The sequence below is a fragment of the Chionomys nivalis genome, chromosome 19, assembly GCF_950005125.1.
Source record: "Chionomys nivalis chromosome 19, mChiNiv1.1, whole genome shotgun sequence".
Classification (NCBI taxonomy): Eukaryota; Metazoa; Chordata; class Mammalia; order Rodentia; family Cricetidae; genus Chionomys; species Chionomys nivalis.
In genome coordinates, this window is record NC_080104.1 from 15,612,829 (window position 1) to 15,639,243 (window position 26,415).

A 26,415-nucleotide genomic window follows, 5' to 3' on the forward strand; every position below is an offset into this window, starting at 1 on the left:
CTTTCTGTCTTTATTCCTGTCTTTCTGTCTGTCTTTTGTTTACTTGTTTCTTTTTAGAGAGAGAACGTGAAGTTGGGGAGAATGTAACAAGGTTCTGGGAGGAGTTAGGGGGAAAACATGATCAAATATATTGTATAAAATAAAAACAAAAAAATTCTTTCCTTCCTTCCTTCCTTCCTTCCTTCCTTCCTTCCTTCCTTCCTTCCTTCCTTCCCTCCCTCCCTCCCTCCCTCCCTCCCTCCTTCCTTCCTTCCTTCCTTCCTTCCTTTCTTCCTTCTTTCCTTCCCTCCTTCCTTCCTTCTTTCCTCATTTATTTCTTTATGCCCCCTTCCTTTTGAGGAAAGGTCTCCTGTAACCTAGGCTGTCCCCTGAAGTGCTGTGTAGATAAGGGGGACTTACCCTTCATTCTTTTGTCTTCCACCTGAGTGTTAGAGTCATGGGCACATGGCACTATGGCTAGATTTTTGTTGTTGTTGTTGAATATTTTCTTTCTTCCTTGTTTATTTTTTCTCTGCACATCTATTTGTGTGTATTTGCATTTTTACATATATGAGCAGATTTGTAAGGTTACACATTCATGTGTATGTGTGCACGCAAGCATATTCATGTGTGTGGGTGAGCAGATGTTTTTGTGGTGCGCATACAAGTGTGTGTGTGTGTGTGTTTGTAGGCCAGAAGTTGACGTCAATGTTTTCCTCAATCCTTCCCTACCTTTGGTACTGAGGCTGGGTTTCTCACTTGGGCTCATAACTCTCCAATTTGCTTCTCTAGCTAGCCAGCTTGCCTTAGGGAATTCGCTATCCTTGCCTCAAATGGGCTGACCACCCAGTGAGTTTACATGAGTGCTGAGGATCTGAACTCTGCTCTTCACGCTTATATGACAAGCACTCTACATATGGAGCCATTTTCCAAGCCCGTTGTTGCGTTCTTGCTGTGCCCCAGGCGTGTTAAGTGTTAAGGATAACATTTTGAACAACACATGATACCATATATATCCCAGAATGCACTGGACTACAGACTTGCTATCTAACAGTCCACCGTTTTACACTCCATGACTACGTTCCCACTCTCAGGGAAAACTGTAAAAGGACAGTATCTTGAAGGGAAAAAACCAGCCAAAGATAGCGACAGGTCACTACGAGAGGAGAGGAGAGCTACTGGGCCAGTCCTTAATTGTAACTTAAGGACTGGTCACAAGCTTCTTCTTCCATGGTCCTTAAAGCTGGCTGCACAAACATCATTACTGGGGGCTGGGGTATTTAAAAGTTCGCCTATCGGGAGTTTACTTCTAGTGGTTGAGGGACTCAGAGGGTGAAGTGTTTGCTATCCAAGCATGAAGTCCTGAGTTTGGATCCTCAGCCTCCACGGCTGTGGCAGGGCCATAATCGCAGCATTGGGAAGTGGAGACAGGAACACCCAGGAGCTTCGACTCCAGCTTCTGGAAGACCCTGGTCCCCCAAATAAGGTGGCAGAGGAAGACACCAACATTGACATTTGGTCTACACCCATGCCTAAACAAATGTGTGCCCTTGCACACACACCACACATACAGACACACAGAGATACAGACATACATCACCCCGTGTATGCATATTCATGCATTTCTAGGCAAGTTTCTATGTGGAAAAAGTTGAAAACTGGATTTTTCCCTGCTTCTTAGACTTTTTAGATAACTCAGCAGAAAGTATCTGTATTATTTTTTCTTTAACTGTGATTCATTTAAGAAAGAGTAATTCTGCATGTGTCCCCTTGTCATTCCTTCTATAGAGTTCCAGAGTTGCCTAGCTGTACCCTAACCTTTATTGGGATTCAAATATCTGTTAACCTGATGTGGTCTCAGGCTCTTAGTGAAGTGTTTGTCGTGTTTGTTTTTACGTGGTAATGTGTATATTCAACAGAAGAGGAATACGTTACCAAACCTCTTTCTATGTGAACCCTGAGTTTTGTGAGGTTGTAAAGTGCTTGTCATTTTGTCCATGGCCACGCGATGGCGCTAGAGCAGCAGGAATGGTCTGGAGTTTCTCCATGCGCTCACTTAAGGCTCCTTTCCTAGTTCTGAGTGTAAAATGTCTGTCCTAGTGAACTCTGCCATTTTAGCAACATCCTTTACCAGTGAGTAATACCTGACTGTTGCTGAAGGCTGACGTGGATCGGGCTCGAACTAAAACACACTCTTAATTGGTCTGATACATTGAAACTGCTCTCTGCCTTGCCTGTCTGCTCTGAGTTCACAGAAATGGCTCCCTTCCTTCCCCGTAAATGCTCTTACAGGAATCCAGCAGAAGGTGTTTTCTTCCACTTAAATTTTCTCAGGTTAATCTAGGTCATAACGACTGTCTGTCATACATTTTCTTCTAATACATCCTAAGAAATGTTCTTTTCTTTACCCAGCTGCCTTCCATTCTAAACATTGAAGAAACATATTCTAGAATCAGGCATGCTGCATATATGCAACTTAATGCCGGTTGTCTTGGGCACAAAAGGCTCTTACTAGAGAACATGCAGAAGCGTGCGGTGGAGAGGTGGAGAGAGGAAACCGCTGCCTGAGTTCCCTCCAGACCTAGGGTATCAGCTGAGCTAGGGGTTTGAAATCTTGGACATTGATAGTAAAGGCAAAGCAAAGCAAAATGCCATGGAAACATAAACAGCTGTGGTGTTTCTAACAGCAGCCAGGCTGGGGAGTGTTCTGCTCTGTGGGAGAGACAGATAGACACTCAGGCAGACACATACACACAGATAGACCAATGGAGAGATTCTCGTTGTAGATAACCTTTCCAACAAGAGACATCAAAGACTCCTTCCACTCCAGGCTGCGCACGGAGTCTAGGACTTGGGAAGTGAAGAGAAGAGGATCAGGATTTCAAGGTTATCCTGTATCTTTAGCTACAGAATACAATTGAGCCTAGGTTGGGCTACATGAGGCCATGTCTCAAAAACCAACCAATCAACACACACACACACACACACACACACACACACACACACACACACTCACACACGCCACACACACCCAAGCCAAATAAAAACTCTATTCTGAATAGAGATCTAGCACCTATACTAATTTTGGTCTGTAGATCAGTGTTTGCTTTTCTGCTGTTTTGGCCTCCACACAAGGGGTTCTCCACAAGTTTGGAGTCCACTATCTTCTCTGCCAGAAGACTTCAGTTCACTGATTCCGACTCTCCCTAAATGTCACTCCGTTACATAAAACACCGATTCCTGTCTGTCTCTGAACACTATTTTTCTTCACCTCACTAATTCCTATTTATCATTCTGTCATGCGTCCTCCCTGCTTGCTGGGCCTGGTTGTAAACACATTGACCCTTGTATTTACAATAGCTATCATGTGTTTGAACTTTACATTTATTAAAATGTCTCTCTCATATTTGAATGAGCGATAACTCAACAATCAAGGGAGACAAAGAATGAACAGAGAAGGAAAAATTGCCAGAGAACATGGAAATGAAAGAGCTTAAGGAAGTGATTGCTGAACAATTTTTGTTAGTTTGTTTTTTAGAAATAGTATCTAAAATAACGAGTTTTCTTGCAGGATTGTCTTCGGATTTTTCATTGATTCTCCTCCCCATACCTCCTCTCCTCCTTCCCCTCACCCTCACCCATTCCTGGTGCTTCCCTTCGTAACTAGTCCCTTTGTGTTCCTAAACAATTTCAAACATCAAATGATGTTGTAAAATAGCCATAAATAAGAAGATATTTTTTTCCTGATTAAAAAGAGGTCAGGCCCTCCTTGTTCAGTCTCCCCTCATGCACACAATCATTCATTCGTGCACAGATGGTGCACCCTTGCACACATCCATGCATACCTGCACAGACATATGTGTGCTATCAGAGAAGCCCGAGGGAGGAACATTTGAAAATTGCTGTAGTGGTAAAGTTCCTTCCAATCCAAAGACTTCCTATTTTTCATGCCCTTGAATCCTTTTGTTTCCCTGGAGATATCTGAATTCCTGTTTTGTATTCATTGATAAGAACCACAGAGAATAGTAAAATGAATATCTATCTATCTATCTATCTATCTATCTATCTATCTATCTATCTTAGTTAATCATATGGTAAATAAATACAAAATTGAGAAAATATGTGTGAGGCTAACACCTCTGTGGTCTTTCAGTCTCCAGTTCTGTATTCAAAGTATGTAATGCTCATGGTTTCTCAAAATAGGGCTTTTCCCATCATCTTAGGGTTTCTATTACTGCTAAGAGACATCATCACCATGACTACTTTTTGTAACAATGAGGGGCCTGCTCATTGGGGTTTCTGTCCCACCCAGTACCCCGTAGCTGGCAAGCCCCCCCCCCAAATCACACAGAGAGTCTGTAATAATTATAAACTGATTGGCCCATTAGCTCAGTCTTTTTATTAGCTCTTGTAGTTTATATTAACCCATTATTCTTATCTATGCTAGCCATATGGCTCGGTACCTTTCTCAGCTGGGTAGGTCACATGTTGCTGTACTGTATAATTAGGAGAGTCATGGCGTCTGCCTGACTCTGCTTTCTTCCTCCCAGAATTCTGTTTGGTCTCCTCCACCTACCTAAGGGCTAGCCTATCAAAAGGTCAGGGCAGTTTCTTTATTAACCAATGAAAGTAACACATAGATAGATAACCTTCCTACATCAACTTTTATAAAGGAAAACATTAAATTGGGGCTGGCTTACAGTTTCAGAGGTTTAGTCCATCATCATCATGGTGGGATGAGTCAGTGTGCAGGTGGACATGGTGTTGAAGAGCTGAGAGTTCTGCGTCTTGATTCGTAGGCAACAGGAAGTGAACTGTCACACTAGGTGTAGCTTGGGCATATGACACCTCAAAGCCTGCCTCCACAATGACACACTTCCTCCAACAAGGTCACACATACTCCAACAAGGCCACACCTCCAAATAATGCCACTCCTTATGGACCAAGCATTTAAACACATGAGTCTGTGGGGGCCATAACTATTCAAACCACCATATCCAGAGAAAACCTCCCCCTTTCTTCTCCCAAGTCCTCCTTTTCAGGGCTTAACTCTGAGTGTAAGAAGTTATATCTGGTGTTAGAAACCATGTTCACTCTCACACTGCAGGAGCGATTATACCAAAAGTTTCAACAAGAACAGAAAACTCACAATCAGTGCATAAAATTTCATGGGAGGTGACATTGTAAAGCTTTTAATAAAATGAGGTGTATTTCTGGTTAACAATCCTTAACAAACTAGTATGACAAAGGTAGACCTTTGATTTAAAAGCACTTAATAATGAAAGATTTAAGACTGCCTTCCTTCCTTCCTTCCTTCCTTCCTTCCTTCCTTCCTTCCTTCCTTCCTTCTTTCCTTCCTTTTTTCTTTTCTTCTGAGTCAGGGTCTCATGTGGCTCAGGATGGCAGTGAACTCACTATGTAGTAGAGTTTAACTTCTTGAACTCCTAATCCTCTAACCTTACTTCCTGAGTGCTATGGTTACAGGATGTCATGATGTCTGATTTGTGTGCTCTGAACATTATGTACACCAGGCAAATACTCCCACAACTGAGTAACAACACCAACCCAAACCATTATAAATATTTGTTTTAAAACTTGTCAATCCATGGATGCCTACTATGATTACTTCTATTTAACAATATCCTGTAAATCCTTGACATTGCACAAAGAAAAAAATACATTATTCTGTAAACCTGTGACATTGCATAAATCTTTGACATAACACAATAAATAGAAATCAAGTGAATTCAAAGCTTTAATTCTTTGTTATCCATGAAACTACACAGTGGAGTTATTGGAAGCCTTGGAAAGCCAGTGTATTGCACACAAAGTTTAGAATTCCTTCCATTTAAGTATTTCTTGATCTAAGTGTTATTATCTTTTTTATTACTGAAAATAGAGTATTTTCTCACACAACACCTCCTGACTGCAGTTTCCTCTCCCTCGAGCTCTCTCTCACCTCCCCTTTCCTCAGGATCCACTTCCTCTCTACCTGCTTTCAGATAAGAGCAGGCCTCCAAGAGACAACAACCAAATATGATAAAGCAAAACACAAGACAAGGCAAAAGCCCTTATACTATGGCTGGACAAGAAAACTTAATAGGAGAAAAAGTCTCAAGACTAGGCAAAGGAGTCTTATTTGAGTCTTTCCCCTACTTAGATGAGGCATACTTCATAATCTGTGGAGTAGCTGGTCACAGCAGCAGGGATCCAAAGTCAATATATTAGGGTGCAAATATTTTCTGAACTGGAAGTTTGTAAACATCTTGAATTTTTGGCAAAGACTAGTAGGTATCATTTGTTGGGCTATTGTTTGACTGGCTGGGTACGGCTGTTTTGGAGGCCACGTTATAAGTCTGCCAATAAGGTTGGTGAATTGAACGGACACCTGAAGGCACTGGAATCCTACAGTGCTCTTTCAGGCACTTGTTGAACACTCAAGCTTGAGCATCTAATTTTGGATGGGAGAAAAGCAATGAAGTCTTAGGCAATCAAGAAGGGAAACTAGTTTAGAAAAATTGTGCTTTATGAGAAATTTTCTCTAAAATATTTCAGGGTAAATGGAGTGTCCTTCTTGCTCAGCTTTTAAATTAACCACTTTAATAAAAAATTAAAAGTGACCACGTTGCCATCATGGCCCTCTGGAGTCCCATCTCTTATGATCCTTGTGGTGGAGTCTGCAGCAGTTATGATAGTAAGAAAAGTAATAAAGATTTTTTTAAAATATTTATTTATTTATTATGTATATAATATTCTGTCTGTGTGTATGTCTGCAGGTCAGAAGAGGGCACCAGACCTCATTACAGATGGTTGTGAGCCACCATGTGGTTGCCGGGAATTGAACTCAGGACCTTTGGAAGAGCAGACAATGCTCTTAACCATTGAGCCATCTCTCCAGCCCTAATAAAGATTTTTTAATAAGTTCTTTGGCCATTGGGAAGGAATAAAAACTTTTCAGAGTTATTTCATACTTGATTCATGAAAAAAAGTTTATGGAAAATAGTTGAAAGGTGTTTTCAAGAGGGGTTATTAGCACATCTTAATATAATGTGACACTTTCATACATGAACATAATACACTTTTACAATATTCACTTTTCCGTTACCCTCTCTCATTCCCACGTCTTTCTCACTAGTCCCATATCCTGTGCCTTTTAGCCTCTCATCTACTTCCATGTCTTTTGTGTGTGTGTTGCAGTGACTTTCATTAGGGATGCTTACAGAAGCAAGGGCGCCCTGCCAGGGCACACCACTGAAGGACGTCCCTTTCCCTTCCTCAGCAACCACTAAGGAACCATCATCTCTAAGGAGAACTCCTTCCCTTCCTTCTATGAGAGGGTGTTGATAGGCCTGGTATAGTCTAGTCCAGCTTTTGTACAGGTAGTCACACCTGCTGTGAGCTCAGGAGTGTGACAGGCTTGTCACGATGTCAGCATTTCATACCACTCCCCATCCCTTCCTACGACTCTTAAATTCTTTCTGCTCTGTGTTGTTCTGAGAAGGAGAGAGAGAGAGAGAGAGAGAGAGAGAGAGAGAGAGAGAGAGAGAGAGAGAGAGAGAAAGAGAGAGAGAGAAAGAGAGAGGTGACAGCCTGACATTCAACACTCATTTATTTTCAGTGCTTTTGCCAGTTGTCCCTGGAGTCACTACTGTTAACTGCAAAATGACAATTGGTCCGGCCAGCACTGACAGTGGCATTATAGTCTATGGGCAGAAGCGGTTATTTAGAAGGCGTATCATGCCTCTCTAGCAGGGCAACAGCAGTAGCTTCTTCACATTGTCCAGGACTTCCTAAGCAATCAGTTTATTGAGTTTACAGTTTCTGATGTGAACTCTCCTTGTGAAGCAGGCTTCACATTGAATCAGAAAACAGTTGGTTACTCCTACAACAGTTGCAGCATTGTTCATTACTGCACAGTAGACTCATAGTGCCATATCATCTACAGCTGAGCAAGACAGCTAAGGACAATTGTCTCCCTGCCGACTTCACGGCACCTTCAAGCACTGTGAAGACTACCCAGTGTGGAGAAAACTTTCAGCCCAGTTCCAACTTGATCACTTTATGTCTGTGACACCAAGACCTGTTGTGTCTTCAACAACAGGGTTTTATCGTTGAGTTGTGGTGGCCCTGTCAGAATCTTATTAATCTATCAGTTCTGTGAAGTGTGTGTGTGTGTGTGTGTGTGTGTATGCGCATACTCACACCTTGAAATGTGTCTGTGGGGAGGAAGGGACAGCTTAGTCAGCTGAGCAAGTGGAGAGGTTTCAATGACAAGGAATTTCCTCTGACACCCACTTGGTGCTCTAGTTGTAGGCAAGCCGTTCACCATCATCTCTTGCTTCTGCCACCGCTGGGTGTTTGGCTGGTTCGGCTGCCGCTGGTATGGATGGGCCGGATTTTTCTTTGGCTGCGGAAGCCTTATTACCATGACTGCTGTTAGCCTGGACCGGTATCTGAAGATCTGCTATCTGTCTTATGGTAAGTTGGAAGGTTCCTTGTTCCTTGATAGCGAAAGTTAGATGGTTTGAGTGTTAGAGCTGTATACACTTTGCACAGTAATAAATTTATTATTAATAACTTCAGTGACCAAGAATACTTCTCCTATTCATAGCCTGCCTTGTTCTACTCTATATTTTGATTTGACGGGTATCAATGTATGTTTCCTTTAGTACTACTTTTATAATATTGCCTATAGCTTTTATATCTCACTTCTTTTGTATAAAGTATGGAAATGCCTACCACATTTCCCCATACAAGAAACAAAAGCAAAAAGATAAAAAAAAAAATGCACGAGCATGATCAGGTCTAAGGTATTTAGCTGATGACCTACTTAGTTTCGCAATTATGAGGAAGGCTGTCTGTGACTCCCCTTTAGGACTCAGAATCCCCGTATTTTCAGAGACGGGGAATTCCAGAATGTTCTCCAGGCTTAGAGAGCCACACAGATGTCCCTCTGCTGATCTGTCTTGGTATTGGTAGGTAGAGGAGTAGCTAACAAGGGAGCTGGTGAGGCAGCCGTAATGGAGTCTTCAGAACTCTGTGTTTTCGAGATTAGACTGCTGTACTAATTTAAGTTTTAGTACCTTCGGTATGGGGATTTCTGGGAATTTTCTGAACAAGAAAGAGAAAATTTTAGGGCACTTATTTTTAATACTGAGAATCAGACCTACTCAGGAAGTGGTTCTGATTCCCTTCGCCTAAAGCTGTTTGGACTGACAGCTGGTTAGGTAGAGTGGCCAAGGCCAGAGGACAGAGTACAGCCAGCAGGCAGATGTGCAAAGGAGAGATTTCTTTGGTTCCTAAACAGTTTATAGTACCGAGACTCTAAGGGAGACTATGGCAGGAGAATGGTGTTGTAAATGTCTTTACTATTACAATTTGAATATCTTTTTATGAACACCTGAAGCTTCCAGTAGAAACAGCCCAAGTCAAAATTTCCAATAAGGTTAAAATGTAAAATTATGCATTTTGGATGACATCAGAGTCTAACTCTTACCATAATCTTTTTTTTTTAGCACAACAAACTTAATTTTTAATAAAATCATAGATTTTATAGACAAGAAGACAGAAAGTTCAATTTCCTGGCAGTACTTGAGGAGACTAAACCTTGATCTCTGTTTTAAAATGTCATCTTGAGTTTAAACTTGCTATCAACTAAAGACAGGATGTTATTCATCACCAGAATCTTGGCAGGGCAGAAACTGTATGAGAAACGTGTATACTACCTAGATTCCTCTAAGGCTGACCCTCAGTGATATCTCACCATTTGATCTGATTCCCTACTGGACCCTCCACTCAGTGTTCTCTAGCGTATTGGAATTTTAAAGGTCACTTGGGGACGTTCAGACCTTCCCACCATGTAATGTTGCAAACAGTTATCCCCGAGAGATGACCGTTTGGCCTCTTGCACAATTCCAGTGACCAGTGACGGGGAGCTTACTCTTGCACAAGGCAGCCCATTCTCTGATTGGTCTGCTCTCATTGTTACAATGTTATTCCTTATATTGAGACGAAACTGCCTCCCAGTAACCTCCACCCATTGGTCCTAGTTCTGACTGCTGGAGCAACACAGAACCCATCTACTAATCTCCTCCCTCCTGTACTTGACATCCTTTCTCCATACTGGAACGTAAGTATCAAAGCACCTCACTAAGTAACCCCCACTCTCAATGCTTATCCGTATGCCTCTGCACATCCTTATGAGTATCTGTTCATGGTCTCTGCCGGTGTTTGATGCGTTATCGTGGATGATCAAGGGCTGACAAACCTTTGTGGCTCCCCGACCGCTACCCTTCTCGGGTGGGGCTTGAGGAAGTTGTGTACTTCGTGGTGTGTAATGGCATGGATTCGAGCAAACGCAGACAACTGAGCATAGCAACAATTGGTTCTATGTTTTTCTTAGTGACAAGACACACGCACACAGGAGTAGATGTTCATGTTCATGTGTGTAGCTCGCAAAGCTGACATTATTTCATTTGCTTTAAACTTCATCAAAACCTTTAAACAAAGACTGGGCAGACAGTTCAGTTGGCAGAGTGCTGACCTGCCATGCACAATGCCCCGGGTTCTACCCCCAGCACCGTATATACTAAGCACATTGAGAACGTACACTTGTAATTCCAGTTCTTGGGAGAAGGAGGCAGGAGGATCAGAAGTCCAAGGACATCCTCAGCTCCACAGCCAGTTTGAGAACAGCCCGGGCTAGAGACTCAGTCTCAAAACGAACAAGAAAACAAAGAAACCAACAACAAACCCATAAACTCTGCATCAGTACAACTTCCCTTGCTGTTCAGGGCAGTGGGCCTTCAGAAAGGGACACGAGACACTACCCTCCGAAGAACTGTGGTCTTAGGGACTCACATCTCTCTCGCTCAGAGCAGAAGCAGACTTGAGTGCGTGCGGAAGGGATCATTTAGCTTTGCTCCACGTGTTTCCGTATTTCTCCCCTGCTACTGTGCACCCAAGGCAGCAAGGAGCCACTCCCCTGGCCCTCCCGCAGTGTGACAAGGGAGGACCAGAGAACACTTCCATGGCGACTCATGCTAATCTGGCTTTGGTGGCTGTGTTGAACTTTGGAATACGATCACTGGTCCTTCACTACTTCTTTTTTAACGATTTATGTTAAATTACGGCAGCATTTCTTCCTCTTGGAATTCCCTTTTGGTTAAGAAACTAGCATCCTTACCCAGAGCTCCGCCCCCACAACCTTCTTGAAGACGGTTTTTTCAGAGTTACCTTTGCAGCATGTGTGCCTAATCAGATTGTCTGCTGTTCTCCCACTACGGCTGTATGTGCTTGACTGTCCCGTGAATAACATGAAAAAAAGAAACTGCATGAATTTCTAAGCATAATCACGCTCCTCAGTGTCACAACACAGGGTCAGGACCCACCAACCCCACGCAGTCAGTTCTTAGACAAACAAGGGGTACAGATACACAGAAGATTTTAGGAATAAGGGTGTTTGAAATCACAGACAATCCTTCATGATTTCTCACCTCCTGGGAAGGATTCTCCTTTCACTTCTTGGACCACTTCCTGACATACTCTCGAGCCGTCTTCCCAAGCTCCTCCATTGTCTTCAGCGTCCTTTCCTCCTTTGGCTGTCTGCTTCCCCGTCCCCCTGTGTCACTTCTCCCTCCGGAAGCTCCTAGGTGCCTAGAGAAAACTGTCCCTGTGAGTTCTCTTCAAATTGCATCCTCCTGGACAAAGGCTCCAGCTCTGGAACTTTCCCTCCCTTGACTTCGCTCTCCCCCAGGCTTCAATTATCTGTCCACGTCTCCCAGAATTCAGTGGAATGAATCTTTGGAGATGGAATTTGACATGTCCAGGGGAGGTACATGGGTGTCGGGCAGGTTCCATGTGGTAATGCTTTTTTTTCCACCTTCAGGGGTCTGGCTGAAGAGAAAACATGCTTACATCTGCCTGGCAGTCATCTGGGCATACGCCTCCTTCTGGACCACCATGCCCTTGGTGGGCCTGGGGGACTATGCACCTGAACCCTTCGGAACCTCGTGCACCCTGGACTGGTGGCTGGCCCAGGCTTCAGGTGGGGGCCAGGTGTTCATCCTGAGCATCCTCTTCTTCTGTCTCCTGCTCCCGACGGCTGTGATTGTCTTCTCGTATGTGAAGATCATTGCCAAGGTGAAGTCGTCGTCCAAAGAGGTAGCTCATTTTGACAGTCGGATTCATAGCAGCCATGTGCTGGAGGTGAAGCTGACCAAGGTAATTACAATCACTTTACAGATGGGAAGTCAAGGGTCAGAGCGTGAGCGGCATGGGGACAGCTGGGACCAGGAAAGCCTAGAATCCCTATTGATTGTGTGCTTTTGAACGTTGTTAGGCCTTACTTAAGCCACTGAAGTCTCCCTGTTCTGTTCCTAACTCACACCACACAAATATCTACTAAATTAGTATATCAGTAGGGGCTTATTTTCTCTATACATCTATCTATCTATCTATCTATCTATCTATCTATCTATCTATCTATCTATCTATCTATCTATCTATCTACCTATCTAGATACATTTATATAAATCATGACATAAGATACTTTAGAGCGCATACCATTTTGCTGGACTCTGGTGGGCATGTTAAGGACTTCCTACCGTCCACACTGTCTGCTGAAGAAGCTTGTCACAGATTGCTCCTGAAATGGTTGGATATTATGGTAAAGGTGAGAGAATACAGTTGGTGGCTCTTTACATGTGGTAATAAAGGGAAAAGAATATGGAATTTGACAATGGATGAGGGTTTGAATTTCATCACAACCATTCCCCTTTGTAGCCTAGCACTAGACACCTAGTTTCTCTTTAAAATTAATTAATGGATTGGTTAATTTTTTACATATAATTAAAATATAATTATATTATTTCCCTTTCTCTTTTTCCTCCAGTCTCTCCCATGTCCCTTTCCTCCAATCCTCTCATGTCCCCTGTAACTCTCAAGTTGATAGCCTTCCTTCTTCCTTTCCTTGATGATTATTGCTACACACAGAGACACATACACAGATACACACACACACACACACACACACACAAATGCACACACACATTGACAAATGAGTAAAAACAACTTGTTGAGTCCATCTTTGTGCTTTAACACCCAGCTCCTTTGAGTCCATTTTCTCACTGTGTAACAAGAATAGCATCTCCCTGGGTCTGGAGGGACAGCTCAGCAGTTAGGAACACCGTTTCTGCAGGGGAACCAGGTTTGGCCTCCGGCACCCACACGGCAGCCTACAACGTACCTGACACCCTCTTCTGCCTCCTCAGGCACCATACATGCTCAAGCTGAGAATCCATGAAGGCAAACACCCACACACATAAAATGAAAATAAACCTAGAAAGAAAAGCACCGAACCTCCCTGATATCTGTTATACACTACACCAATTCCAACCCATTTCTACTGAAGGAAGAAGAAGAAGCTCCCAGGGCCCTTTATCTGTCCTTCCCTTCCTTCAGCCCCTGCTCAGGACTGCTCAGCTTCTCACTCATTCAGAGCTTCCATTCGCCACGATGATCTAGAAGTGTGTAACTTCAAGGCTGCTGGCCAAGATTTTAGCATCAAAAGAAGTTTATTTAAGTAGTTCTAGCTGGGTTGTTATCTGGATCTGTCCTCTTTTGATCTGATTTCATCTAGAAAACTTGAAATGGCATCTGTCTACAAGCCTGGCAACTTCTCTAATTATTTTTTTGTTGATGGTTTTTCCGACTTCCACAGACTACAAGCGGAAGTAGAGTGTGTCTTTGTATAAACATATGTGTATTGTTCACACAATGCACAATCTGTATGCACTCTCTGGTTCTGTGGCTCAACATATCCTCACCTTTCTGTCTGCCTTTGACCTTGTGAAACATGGTTCATTATTGGCCAGTAAGGGGAAGTTCAGTAGCACCGGCTCTCCCCATCTGTACTCAGAGCTGCCTGCCAGGCCTGCGGAGGTCTTTAAAGTGTCACGGTCCCAGTTGATTGGAGATCCGGCCAGGTTCTTGCTGTTCTTTGTCCTGACTCTGTTGAGGTATCTAATTCCTTCTGTTCTTCCTCTGTAGCACGCTGCAGGTTCTTTATCCTAATCCCAAGGCCTCTGTAAGCAATGTCTCAACTCTGCTTCCCTCTCCTCTGCAACCCATATAGTGGACACTTTGGACGAGGCTAAGACCTTAATGAGGAAGGCATGTGTTTTCGGTTCGGTTTGTACCTCCTTACACACACAAAGGGCCCTGTGGCTTTTCTCTGCAGCCCTAATCTGTGGCACTCAGCTCAGAAAGGTCAGTTCAGGACTTGTTCTCACCTCTTCTGAGGTCCTTTTCTTGGCTTAGGTCTATAGACATTTCATCTATTGGGGTGGAAAAGTAGTTTGTACTTTCTTGTGCATTCTCAACATCACTTAGGCCCCTGCCTGTGGACGCTCAGTGGTTTTTCACCATAAAAGGATGAAAATCCTTTATTCTCAACTATTTTTCCCTCATGTAGTTCCTTCTCTTTGTTCCCTTTAGCTTTCCCAAGGTTACAGGCCACTTCTCAGAGAAGGGTTTTAAAAATGGAATTCAGGTCTTCCTGTCAGAATGTTTTACTGAACTATGATTACTTCATGGGAATTGTCAAATTTTTAATTAGTTTGCAATTGTAAACTCCTCTTGTGGTTGTGTGTTCGATGCCCTTCTTTACTACCAGTCAATAGGGCCTGCAGGGAAACCACATCTTTCCAACACTTCCCGTCCCCAGAACCCAGCACATTGCCGCTAGCATGCTAAGTGCTTCATAAATATTTGCTGAAGGAAAGGAATACTAGGCCAGAGAGACATAATAATAAAAAAGAATTTCAAATTCGTTGTTATTTTCAATCTTTCCACTTGTCTTGTGAGAAGATACACACTGTTAACATTTATTATTGATTCTGATCATCGGTATTTGAATCCTGTTCTGAAAAATCATCAACAATTTTAATGGTTTTGGAGGAGCAGGCATGAGAGATATGTACGTCACTCAAAAATGCCGAAAAAGCCAACAGCTATACTCCTGTCACTTGCCATTCTCATGTGCATCAGGGTGTGGTAAGGGCAGCCCCAGGGCCAGAGTTCTCCTCACCCAAAGTGTTGTGCTCTAATCCGAACCACTTGGTGGCTGGGGCCTGAGTGCCATCTTTTCCTGAGTCTCAGGGCCAGGTTCCTGCCCAGATCTATACCTTTTGATAAGTTCTACTCCACTCAGCAGAACTCAGTGCTGTAACCTACAACCCAGACTCTGGTCTGACCCACCTCGGGCAGACCATGTACCGAGTAAGGCCTTAGCTTTTCACATCTGTGAACAGGTGTGGGACAGAGACAGAAGGAACAGCAAGTCCAATGGTATCGTCATTGACTTCAAAACTCTGAGATTCTGCCCGTCTGGTTATACACGTTGGCTTTTTTTCAAGGCCTGTTGTGGTTGTCGACAAAGGTAATACTAGTTGGGTCCTATAGCTGATTGTCTTCCTGTCAGCAACAGTGTCCCATCTAAGGACCTTGGTTCACCTATAATGACCACATCTCTACCACGTCCCTTCCTCTGTTGATCAGGCCCTTACAAACTCGTGTTCATTAGGTCAGGCCATGGCTTAGTCTGGGGGCATCATCTTCAGTTTTAGACTTAAACTCCCAAATGCAGATGGGCAGGAGGAGGAGCGACCTAATTTGCCTCCTCTCTTTCGGTCTTGGGTTTTGCTTGTTTTTAGAGTAGCGGTATTTTTAAGGTCTGAAAAAATTGCAGCTGGAAAGTGTGGAAGTTTTTTTTTTTCTTAAGCATGAGCTCATATTTTTTGCCTGGATCGCAGCCAGGGCTAACAGATGGCAGGCGCCCCAAAGACTCCAGAGAAGTTTCTTCGCAAGTTTGTGGAAAAGGGTGTGAGACAGTTGACCTCAGCTGTCACTCTGTGAGTAAACAAAAGGAGCTCAAAGCTGACCTGTTAGGTTGTTGGATGACCTGAGCCCTTAGAAGGTGGCCTGAGAGCACAGGGGTCCTTGCTCTTGGTTTTACACATGTGTGAGGGAACTGAGGTACAAAAAGCTATGGCAGCAGTCAGGGTCCCCATCTTCTTATTCATTTCCCCCTCTACCTCTACTTTTTACTTTTTCTCTTCAAAAATATACTCTATAGTATAGGCTGTCCTGGAGCTCATTCTGAAACCAATATTGGGCATGAACTCATGGTCATCCATCTGCCTCTGCCTCCTGAGTGCTAGGGTCACTGGGATGCCTCCATACTGGACTTTTGCTTTTCTGCATTTTGGTAATATCGCTTAGTGACAGGCCTACTCACACATGGAAGGCAGCTGTCCAAGAAATGGCATTACTGTCTTTTAATCTAATTTTAATTGTTTGTGAGCAGATCTATGTACTTGCTAATATATCTATGATAATACATCTTGGTCTTTTCACACAGTGTCCGGTAGTGGGCAGGACCCTCTACTGCCCTTCTCTTGGCACACCGGTTTCACCTTAGCCACCAAATTCGCATAGCTATCATTTGCTTGGTGATGTAACTCAAACATGGATAGAGGGTTCATTCCGTCTCCTTGCCTTCCTTCAGGCTTTTCCTTTCACATCAATCCTATGGCCTCCGCCCATTGATTTCATTATTCAATGAAGCGTGCAGCTGAGCCTGACTCAGATCTGGGCAGAGGAGCTTGGTGGGAGGAACTGGATTCCCGGAATGGCTGTGCATAGAGCAGCAGAGTTTTGTTCTTCTGAGAGCCAGTGGGGCTAAACTAGGATTGGGACCATGGAGAGGCACAGTATCTCACAGCCAAAGACTCAGCATCCTTCTACCATGTCCCTCACACTGAGAGGAGGGAGCCGCCCTCCTTAGAACCGTTGCCTGTTTTGATGATTCAGAGTCATGGATAGCTTCAAATCTTTAAGCTCAGCCCCTCATCTTATGACCATGTTAACTAGTTAGTTAACTCAGTGGAACTGAACACATGCAGGCACCATTACTTGGTAATACTTACTGCCACCCTGAACCAGAGCTGGGGAATACTGGCGTCCTTGGGTCTTTTGCAGCAAGACTTATTTAAAATGAACCAAGCTGCAGATGTGTGATTCTTTTGTACAAGCTAAACATGAATTCTGTGAATTGCCTCCCACAAAACTGTTCTAATTTAAGAACCAGAGCTTTTAGTGCTTTGTCAGTGAACCAAGAAACAGCGATGGGGATGAAGTCATTAAAAAATAAACAGCCTAGGACGATGGGTGCTGGGGATACCTGGGGAGTAAATGTGGGGAAATTGAAGTGAGATTGAATTGGGTAAAATGAGGAATGAACTCAGGAAAAGTTGAAGCTCAGTCCAAGGAAAATGTCACGAAGGTTTCAGAAAGTGCATGATAGATAGAAGCTTAAACATTAATTAATTTAGTTTTTTTTTCCTCTTTGATGTGTTTGTGTGTGTGCCCATGTTTGTCACATTGCATGAATGGATGTCAAAAGACAGCTTACAGGAATGGCTTCTCTCCTTCTCTCACTTGAGTTTCTGGGATCAAACCCAGGTTGTCCGGCTTGGTGGCAAGCACCTTTACTCTGGGACTGATTTCGCTGGCCAAGATTTACTACCTGAATGATTGACATTCTGTGCAATATAATTGAAAACGAGGCCAACGGAAATGGATGTGCCCGGCTTTGACTTTTCACCCACGCACACCCGCTTTTCTTTACACACCTCTCACCTTTGCCTCTTCTTTGTATTTTAGACTTGATTCTAGTGATAGTGGTTTATTCTGAAGCCAGAAGCCCCACAGTACTTAATGTTAACAAAACAAAACAACACAGTGTATCCAAGTCTTCTGCATCTTTTAAGAAAAGAAAATATAGCACGAATGTTATAAACCTTCCCTGTTCCTACTGAATTCCCATCAAAGTAGAAAATAGTATGGGATTTGTGCTAACCTGTTTTTTGTCAATGGCTTTGGCAGTGGTACAGACAATGGCTTTCAAGATGGCATAAGATCATCCTGTGTCTCACCCTAGAACAAAAGATGGGGCTTTACAGTTGCTAACACAAGCTTTATTTTTGTAGCCAGTGTTTATTTGGGAATTTAGGGAAAAAGGGGCCTCACTGGGCACCTTGGGGCATCCACTCTTTAGAAACAAAAGTCACACTAAACCAAAGAGAAAGGACTTCTGGGTAGGTTTCTGTGGGATGATGGGAAAGCAAGCTCAAAGAGAGAGATAGAGGGTGTGTGTTAGTCAGACCGGGCTATAAGTGTTGGACATGGAAGAGAAAAAGATTTAGCTTAATAGGTGAAGCATCATTGCAGGGCCTTCGATCGAGTTCTGGCTCCTTTGGTTCATCTATTGGGGATTCTCGTTCTCTGTAGAGTGGAACAAACTGAGCATTGCCAAGGAGTTTCTTGCCTGCCATGTTGAAGATGAGTTTTGAAATTCCTGTTTTGAAGATTTATTATTTTTAAATTATCTGTATGTGTATATATCTGTGTGTGGATATGCGCAGGTGAGCACAGGTATCTCCCGTGGCCACAGGAGGCACTGGATTCTCTGGAGTCCGATCGACAAGTGGTTGTGAGTGCTGGGAACTGAACTTGAGTTCTTTGAAAGCACGGGCTGCTCTCTTTAACCCGTGGCCCTGTCTCTGTCTCTTGAGCCTCCTGAGCCTCCTGAGCCTTGAAATTCCTGAGTGAAATCTTCTAAATTCTGCAACCCCAGAATTTAGAATATATTTTCCAATCTCTCTCTCTCTCTCTCTCTCTCTCTCTCTCTCTCTCTCTCTCTCTCTCTCTCTCTGTGTGTTTCTGGGGATGGAGATGGAGGCACTTGCTAAGCAAGTGTCCTATCCCTAAGCTCACCCTCATGCTTCATTCTTACATATCTCGCAAAGGTAGGTTTCCATGGCAACGCATCTCACCCTCATGCTGCTCTTTAGGTCACAGACAGACAAGTCTTGGATCATTCTCTGTCAGGCTCCTACTAATTCATACGGAAATACACATGCATATGTGTGTGCTCATACAAGACACAAGCACACAAGCTTTACTGCAGAAAATAGCACCCAGCTGTGCCACTTAAACAAAAGAGCATCTATACGTAATTTTTTTTTTTTTTTTTTTTTTTTTTTTGATTTTCGAGACAGGGTTTCTCCGTAGCATTTGGTTCCTGTCCTGGAACTAGCTCTTCTAGACCAGGCTGGCCTCGAACTCACAGAGATCCACCTGCCTCTGCCTCCCGAGTGCTGGGATTAAAGGTGTGCGCCACCACCGCCCAGCTTCTATACGTAATTTAACATGTTTGTACAACATGTTGGGTCTCACATCTCTCCGTAGCACATCATGACCAGGATATCAGGAATGGTTGTTATCTTTTTAGGTCAAATGATGGGAGGAAGACACAAGGACACCCTGGTTCGTACTGTTCTCTCATCTTCCCAAGATCTGAGGAAGTTCACAAGTAAAAGTGAGGAAAGCTAGATCTCTCATTCTTGTCTCTGTAGTCAGTAGGTTTAGTACGGCTGTTAGTCAGGTTTGAGTGATGCTCTACCTGTTATGTCAACTTCACAAAGCTAGGGAGAGAGATGCCAAGAATTCTAAAGCTGAAGATAGAGCAGGAAAATTAAAATGAATGCAGACCAACGAAAGGAAAAGCACGCTAAAGTGCTGATTTAGGTTCAGCTTCATTATTTAGCTCACTGGAACAACAGCGTAAGGGCATTTAGAAGTTAGCAATGCTCTCTTTTACGTAGGTCCCGAAATAGGCCACTTAAAATAAAAAACCAACCCTGGACATCATTTTCTAGGGTCAGTAATCTCACTGAAAACCTTCTTATTTCTGTTTGGACATTTGTCTAAACTAATCTGGTTAGGGTGGAAATTCTAGGTAGGCCGGGATGTGTCTGCTTGTCCTTTCTGTGTCCTGTACATGAAACACAGACTCTCAATACTACTTGTTGGCTGAATGGATAGTGGTCTGTCTATTCTCTGTTTTCTCCAGGTAATTTCATCCTACGGGCTAATCTTCCATGTTTCTGTTCATAAACCTCTATGAGCTACAGAGCACATGACAGTAAGCGAGAACTCAGCAATATGTTTTTACAAAACCCTGAACACATGTGTATTCTCTCTGCTCCCAGCCTCACCTCCCTGAGCAGCTTGTCCACATCTCCGTGGTTTTCTCATTTGTACATGGACAAACTCCACTCATACATGGGGTGCCTTCCCTGCAGCTTCTCTTGCTGCTATCCCTTCACCTTGCCCAAGTGCAGAGGCTGTACAACAATCCATGAAGCTCTTACTTATTCCAATAAGAAACAAACTTGTTCTCCTCCGTGCTGGCACCAAAACCATATCCAGCAGTGCTCTGCTATTATTTATACTCTAGAAGACCACTCAGGAACTGGGGCATGTTTAGGGTCTTGTCCAAAGCGTTTTCCAAAACTGTTTGCTCCCCTAAACTAAGATACCTGTTAGGATTAGCAGCTGTATTACTAGTTAGGGTTACACCTAAAAGGACTGAGTTTGACAAGGTGAAAACTTGTCAGGGTGTTTTAAACTGTATTATTCTGTGGTCTGGAATTTAAAAGGTTATTTTAATTTTGTGAGAGAAAAATCACTTTCCGTGTTGCTTTGGCTGAAGCTCCGCAACCTTTTTTTGTCTTTTATATCTGGAAAATTTCTATAAACCAATCCTCTAACTTGTGAAAAACTTGAACCAGAAGAATCAACATTTAGTGAAAATCTCTGACGAAAATGCACATTAGAATTTTAAACTAGGACAACACTTCTCAGTTTCCCAAGGCCAGTGGAGATGATTTAAGAGTTCATCAAGATGGACTTATTTTCTGTCAGATCTGCAAGAGAATGTGGGTTGAGGACTCTGGCAAGCTCAGGAGAACTGGTATCATTTTATTATGATCTCTTGCCCCAATGTGGGCAGAATCTGACATTTTATAGGGTTATATTTTGGGTCTTTGTGGGCATTGGAATTTAAAGGGGAGAGTGGACAGGATGTGGCAAATGGCATAAGGATTGTGCCAACTTCTCAGGAGTCAATAGAACGCAATCTCTGTGATCAAAATGGGGCTTTTTGGGGGATGAAGGACTTACCCCCCCTTCACGCCTGCCACACGCTTTGGATTGTTTATGAATTCTCTTGATTCCACTGTCTTTCATTTTTCCTGTGTCAGGTGGCAATGCTGATTTGTGCTGGCTTCCTGATTGCCTGGATTCCCTATGCAGTGGTTTCTGTGTGGTCTGCTTTTGGAAGGCCAGACTCCATTCCCATACAGCTCTCCGTGGTGCCCACCCTCCTTGCCAAATCTGCAGCAATGTACAATCCGATCATCTACCAGGTCATTGATTACAGATTTGCCTGCTGCCAGACCGGTGGTTTGAGAGCAACGAAGAAGAAGTCTTTGGAAGACTTTAGGTAAAATTCAGAAGCTGGAGATGAATTGTATTTTCTTTGTCTTAAAAAGCTGTGGCACTTTAAGCTGACACTTGGGGTGGAGCTGAGCTCCCGAAGAGCTGGGTTAGGAGGATTTTGTTCTCTGATCTTCAAAATTTCTGAACCCAAGTTATCAGATGCGTATGGGCTGGATGACAGACAGGTATCAAGAGGCTTTCTAGTTTTTGATCCTGTGCATTTTGGAGTAATCACTGTATAAGTGATTGTGAACTTTCTTTTGAGGGGATTAAATCCATATCAGTTCAGGAGCGTTCCATGCGGCATTGATCCAACCATAAATACTTGTGAAAGATTACTGGCCACTGTTGTCTGGGGCATCAACATTCTTAGCTAAAATCAAAGGCCTGAGGCAGAAGTGTGGGAGAAGGGTGATAGATAACCCATTCCCCTCTCTTTATTTTCTCTGTCAGGCTCTTTCGGGTATGTTATACTCTTTCTCTGTGGTACATTAAGACATGGGTTCAAGTAAGGTTAAGGCTGGGAAGCCACTCACCTTAACACAGGCAGCAGGGTAGGAATTGTCACTCAAACATAGGTCTTTTCATCTATGCTGTTTCTGCTGCACAGAGTACAAGAGACCTTCAAAGTTCACAACTATTTTCCCTAAAGGTCCAATATTGAGTGAGTACAGAGCTAGTATTTTGGGGGTGGGGTGGTTTCCTGTGTCTATGTAGAACCTATCTTTGAGTAAAAAGTGGAAAATGCATATCAAGTCATTGTCTAGACTGAGGAAGCTGGGAAGACTTCAGGGTCTCTGAACCTCGAGTTATTATCTAAGGACAGGTATTCTTCAACACTTCTTCCCTTTAATAAGGGATATTAGAGATAGATCACCAGGAAGGCATGAAATTTTGCATTCTGATATTCTGCTTTACCACATTACTGTTCTTTTGAACTTTAATTTGATTTTACCCTACGAGTACATGATCAAATAAAAATAATCACAAAAATTTATAAATTAATGACGACATTGCCATTGTTGCTCTGCCAAAGGGACCAGATCTACAATTTGGGATGGAAACTTAGTCTTTAAGACAGTAGCTTTCAATAGTCCAACTTCTGAGGGGCACATTCGTTGCTTAGAGCCGAAGACTGGGATGAGCTGACAACAGGAAATTGTAGTGGCTGAACAAAAGAGTGTGTGGGAAAGGCCTGTGTGAAAAAATTGGGCGGCCTGATAGAGTGTTGATAGTTGATGTCTTCTCTTTGGAAATGAATGGTTAAGTCCAAATGCTAACATCCACATCTTTAGGAGGTAATAAAGCTTTGTTCTTACCAACTATTGATTTTTTTTTTTTTTTTTTTTTTTTTTTTTTTTTTTTTTTTTTTTTTTTTTTTTGGATTTTCGAGACAGGGTTTCTCTGTAGCTTTTTGGTTCCTGTCCTGGAACTAGCTCTTCTAGACCAGGCTGGCCTCGAACTCACAGAGATCCACCTGCCTCTGCCTCCCGAGTGCTGGGATTAAAGGTGTGCGCCACCACCGCCCGGCTCAACTATTGCTTCTTTATTGTGGATGCAGGTAGATAGGATGCAGGTAGAAAGAATACTTTTCACAGAGAATTTTGGGAGAAAGTCGCGGGACACTTCCTTACTCATAAACGACAACGTGACAGACTGGCTGGAAGCACTTCTCACCTAGCTGAGAAGTTTGCCTTGGACTGTGATTTGCACATGTACTCACAAGTGTGAGCAGCACATAAATATTCAACACTCAGCAAGGGAAAGAGGGACAGAAAGTGACTTTGGGGCACGAGCCTTTAGAAAAGCCAGTCAGGCAAGAGACAGCTCGGTTTAGCTGTCCTCATGAAACATTTATGCAGAATGCAGTGACTGCTTCTCTGAAAAACACTGGAAGTGTTTTTTTTTTTTTTTTTTTTTTTTTCCCCTGACATTCCTGATTCTACTGGGGAAGCCAGCATTAAGGCTGAAGCAGTGGGGAGACCTTGGATTCCACAGGCTGGAGCGCCTTCTGGGAAGCCAGTTTGGAGAAGTGTCTGCTCCAGAGGATCACAGAAGGGTGGAAGGCAGCCCTCAAAGTTTCTCTTTTAAATAGAGAGAATAAAGTAGTTCTTGTTTATCTCTGCTGTTGTTAAGAGGCAAAGTGCTCCTAGGGTGACGTGAAGTGATTCCGTTCAGACCAAGTCAGTGAACTGACATGGGATTAGTAGATGAGATGATATTTTTGCTCTTTCTGTTTCTGAGATTTGAAATGTGTTTTGCTTTTAAGAAGGAAAAATTGAATTCCAACAAAAAGCTACTGTGTAGAATATGAGCTCGTGAAAAGAAATTTTGAGTTAATTTTAACAGTCTTAGAAAAGTAATGCTGATCTTTCTACAGTCAACTTCCCTGAAGTTTGGCAGAAGGTAGTGAGCCAGACAGCAAACCCAAAAGACCCCAGAATTCCAAACATAGAGAAGATTCCAGTTTGAAATGGCACTGCAGTCCTCGCTAGGCTGCTGAGATAGAGTCTCTTGTGGCTGGCTGTGTGATTGTTACCTCAGGAACTCTGAGAACTCCACCAGCTGAGATGAGCCCAGGCTGGGCCTGAGTTTCAGCCATTTGCCTGGCTCTCTCTCCCAGGTGATTCTCATCACAGCCGTCTTTGAAAGCTGATGAAGGAAAGGCAGAGAAAGGAAAATACCGGCAACGGCGGGCAGAGTTACAGTTCTTTGCCTCAGCCTCTGTGGAGACCTACGAGGTTGTTTTCGGCTGATGATAGAGAAAGAGACTTCAGTCGCGTGGGTAGAAAGCAACAGACTCAGTGGGCTATGCTGTAAAGGACAAATGTCTTTCACACTTCTGGTACATTAGCCCAAGGTCAACTAATACCCCAAATTCTGGGATGGCTCTTACCCTTCAAGTCTTCCTGACTGCCTGAGTTTACAGGCTGCCTCTGCAGCTTCAAACGAATGAGCATGATGAATCACTGCTTTCACAACACAGAGAATTTGTACAAAGAAATGACCTGGATGTAGAGAGCTTTGCCCAAGAGATTTCTTTTTCATTTTGGATATTCTGGATTTTTAGTTTTCTTCTCGTTTAAGCTGAAATTTTACATGCATAGTTTTTTTCACAAGTTTTTATTTTTCTACCACTTGATATAGTTTTTTTTTAACTTTAAAAAATTTTATAGACATATACAATATATCTAGAGAACACCTATGCTCTAGTTCACCAGGCTTCTCCGAACAGGTAGTGATGGTAGTTCAGTTGATGTGATAGCATACTTAGGAGTGCATGGATGTATGTCTCTGGATGCATTTCCTTGTCTCTTCTCTGTTCTAGGCTGCACACTGTAACCGCAGCCAGGAAGTCTTCTGCCGTGCTGGAGATCCATCAAGAGGTATGAAGACGGACACAGTACCACTCATGGACACACTATTCACACGCTTGCCTTTCCACTGGTCTTAACATTCAGTGTGGCTCCACTCTTGTCTTTATATTATATTTTTATATTTTGTATATTTCCCCTCTTTTTCTTGAAGCCAGGGTTTGTTGGGAAACTGCAAATGGAAACTAGGCTAGGACTTCCTGAACACTAGGAAGGAAATCCCTGATACTCTCTTTTCCTTATGCCAAACCGATCCTGTGCCAAATAGGATTTGCCTAAGATATTAAGAAAAAAAATGTTTACAAGTTTTATTCATTAGGGTATTGTTTCACTTATGTCATCGTAACATCTTCTTTATCATTGTCATCATCAATCATCATCATCTTCTTCATCGTCATCTTTTTAGTGTAAGGCCAGGGATGCTGTGCCTGGGGTTCCCCTAGGCAGCAGGTCACTGAGACAGTGTGGGGCCATGGTTACTTGGTAGGCACTAGATTCTCACAGTTCTTCTCTTCTCTGCTGGCTGAGGGTCGAACTCTGTGCCAGGAATAATGGGAAGGAGTCCTCAAAGGAAATCAGCTCTGTCTGAAAACCGTGAATGGTTTTCTTGTATCTCTGAATTTGAATACAAAAATAATTCCTGCTGGTAGCACTTTCATTCTCCTGGGTCTTCATTAGGTTCTTGCTAATTCTATGCAGTGAGTAGGACATCAATACCCGAGGAAGAGATTTAGTGTCAGTATTGTTTGAAAATGCTGTTTCATGTCTTTACTTGCTCTTTGTGACCTTAGTTCTTTTTATTATTGTTCATTGTATCTCCACAAGCACCCTTTTAAGCCCAAGAAAAATAAGAAGGACGCATTTTAAAACCAAGTTGTGTTCTTTAAATGCTAAGGTGAAGGATAAGGCATGCAAATACTATCCAGATAGGCATTTTGTCAGTGCCCATTGGATTTTTCTTTCATTACTTAGGAAAGGCCCAAGCAGGTATCCTCTATGCTTCTGCATTCTGTCTACCTCCAAGTCCACTATGAACATAGCCTTGTTCATTCACCTTGTTTCTACTCTTCTGATAACCACCAGGCAGAAAAACAAGAAGCGAGTAGCTTCTCCCTTGCACTGGTGATCTATTTCCTCCTTGCAGTTGAAGGTTTGTAGAGTGCCAGGTATTCCCTCAAGGCTCTGTCTTTTGTGTATGATAGCTTCAGCTTCTCTGTGTCTATTTTTCTTGAGGACTGCAGGAGGATATGAAGGAGGAGTTAGTGCGTGTTGTTGGCTTAAGATAAGTGTTAAGTAGATGCAACAAAAGGAGCTGTGTGATTAGAGCAAAGGTAAGAATCTCTCTCTGGGATTCAGGGCTACTAAGTCAGGATTGAGCAAGGACACAATTGTCATTAGAAGGGAGAGGCAAGCCCCTAGACAGATGTGTAACTATAGATACGTAAGAGTGAAGTACCCAGATGGAGTGGGCAAAGTGTTTAGAGCCCAGACCCAGACCGCCTGGGTTTGTACCCTAACTCTGTGCCTTCGGCAAGCTCCTGAAGTGGAGAAAGGAAACAATCATTTCTAAGGGTTGTTGTGAGGCACAGATGAGAGAATGAGAAAGAACCATTCAGCACCCTGTCTGTTAGTGAGTACACACTCCTAACACACAGTT

At 43.1% G+C, this 26,415-nt stretch overlaps 1 protein-coding gene across 1 annotated transcript in view; it reads left to right on the forward strand.

Annotated features, from left to right (window-relative positions):
* Positions 1-26,415, forward strand: part of Opn5 (opsin 5) — a 49,097-nt gene that overhangs the window by 4,593 nt on the left and 18,089 nt on the right. Inside the window, exons 3-6 of the mRNA XM_057752074.1 lie at positions 8,287-8,457; positions 11,867-12,201; positions 21,147-21,388; positions 24,713-24,770. Coding sequence (XP_057608057.1) covers positions 8,287-8,457; positions 11,867-12,201; positions 21,147-21,388; positions 24,713-24,770 — 806 coding nt within the window. The remainder of the gene's footprint in view (positions 1-8,286; positions 8,458-11,866; positions 12,202-21,146; positions 21,389-24,712; positions 24,771-26,415) is intronic.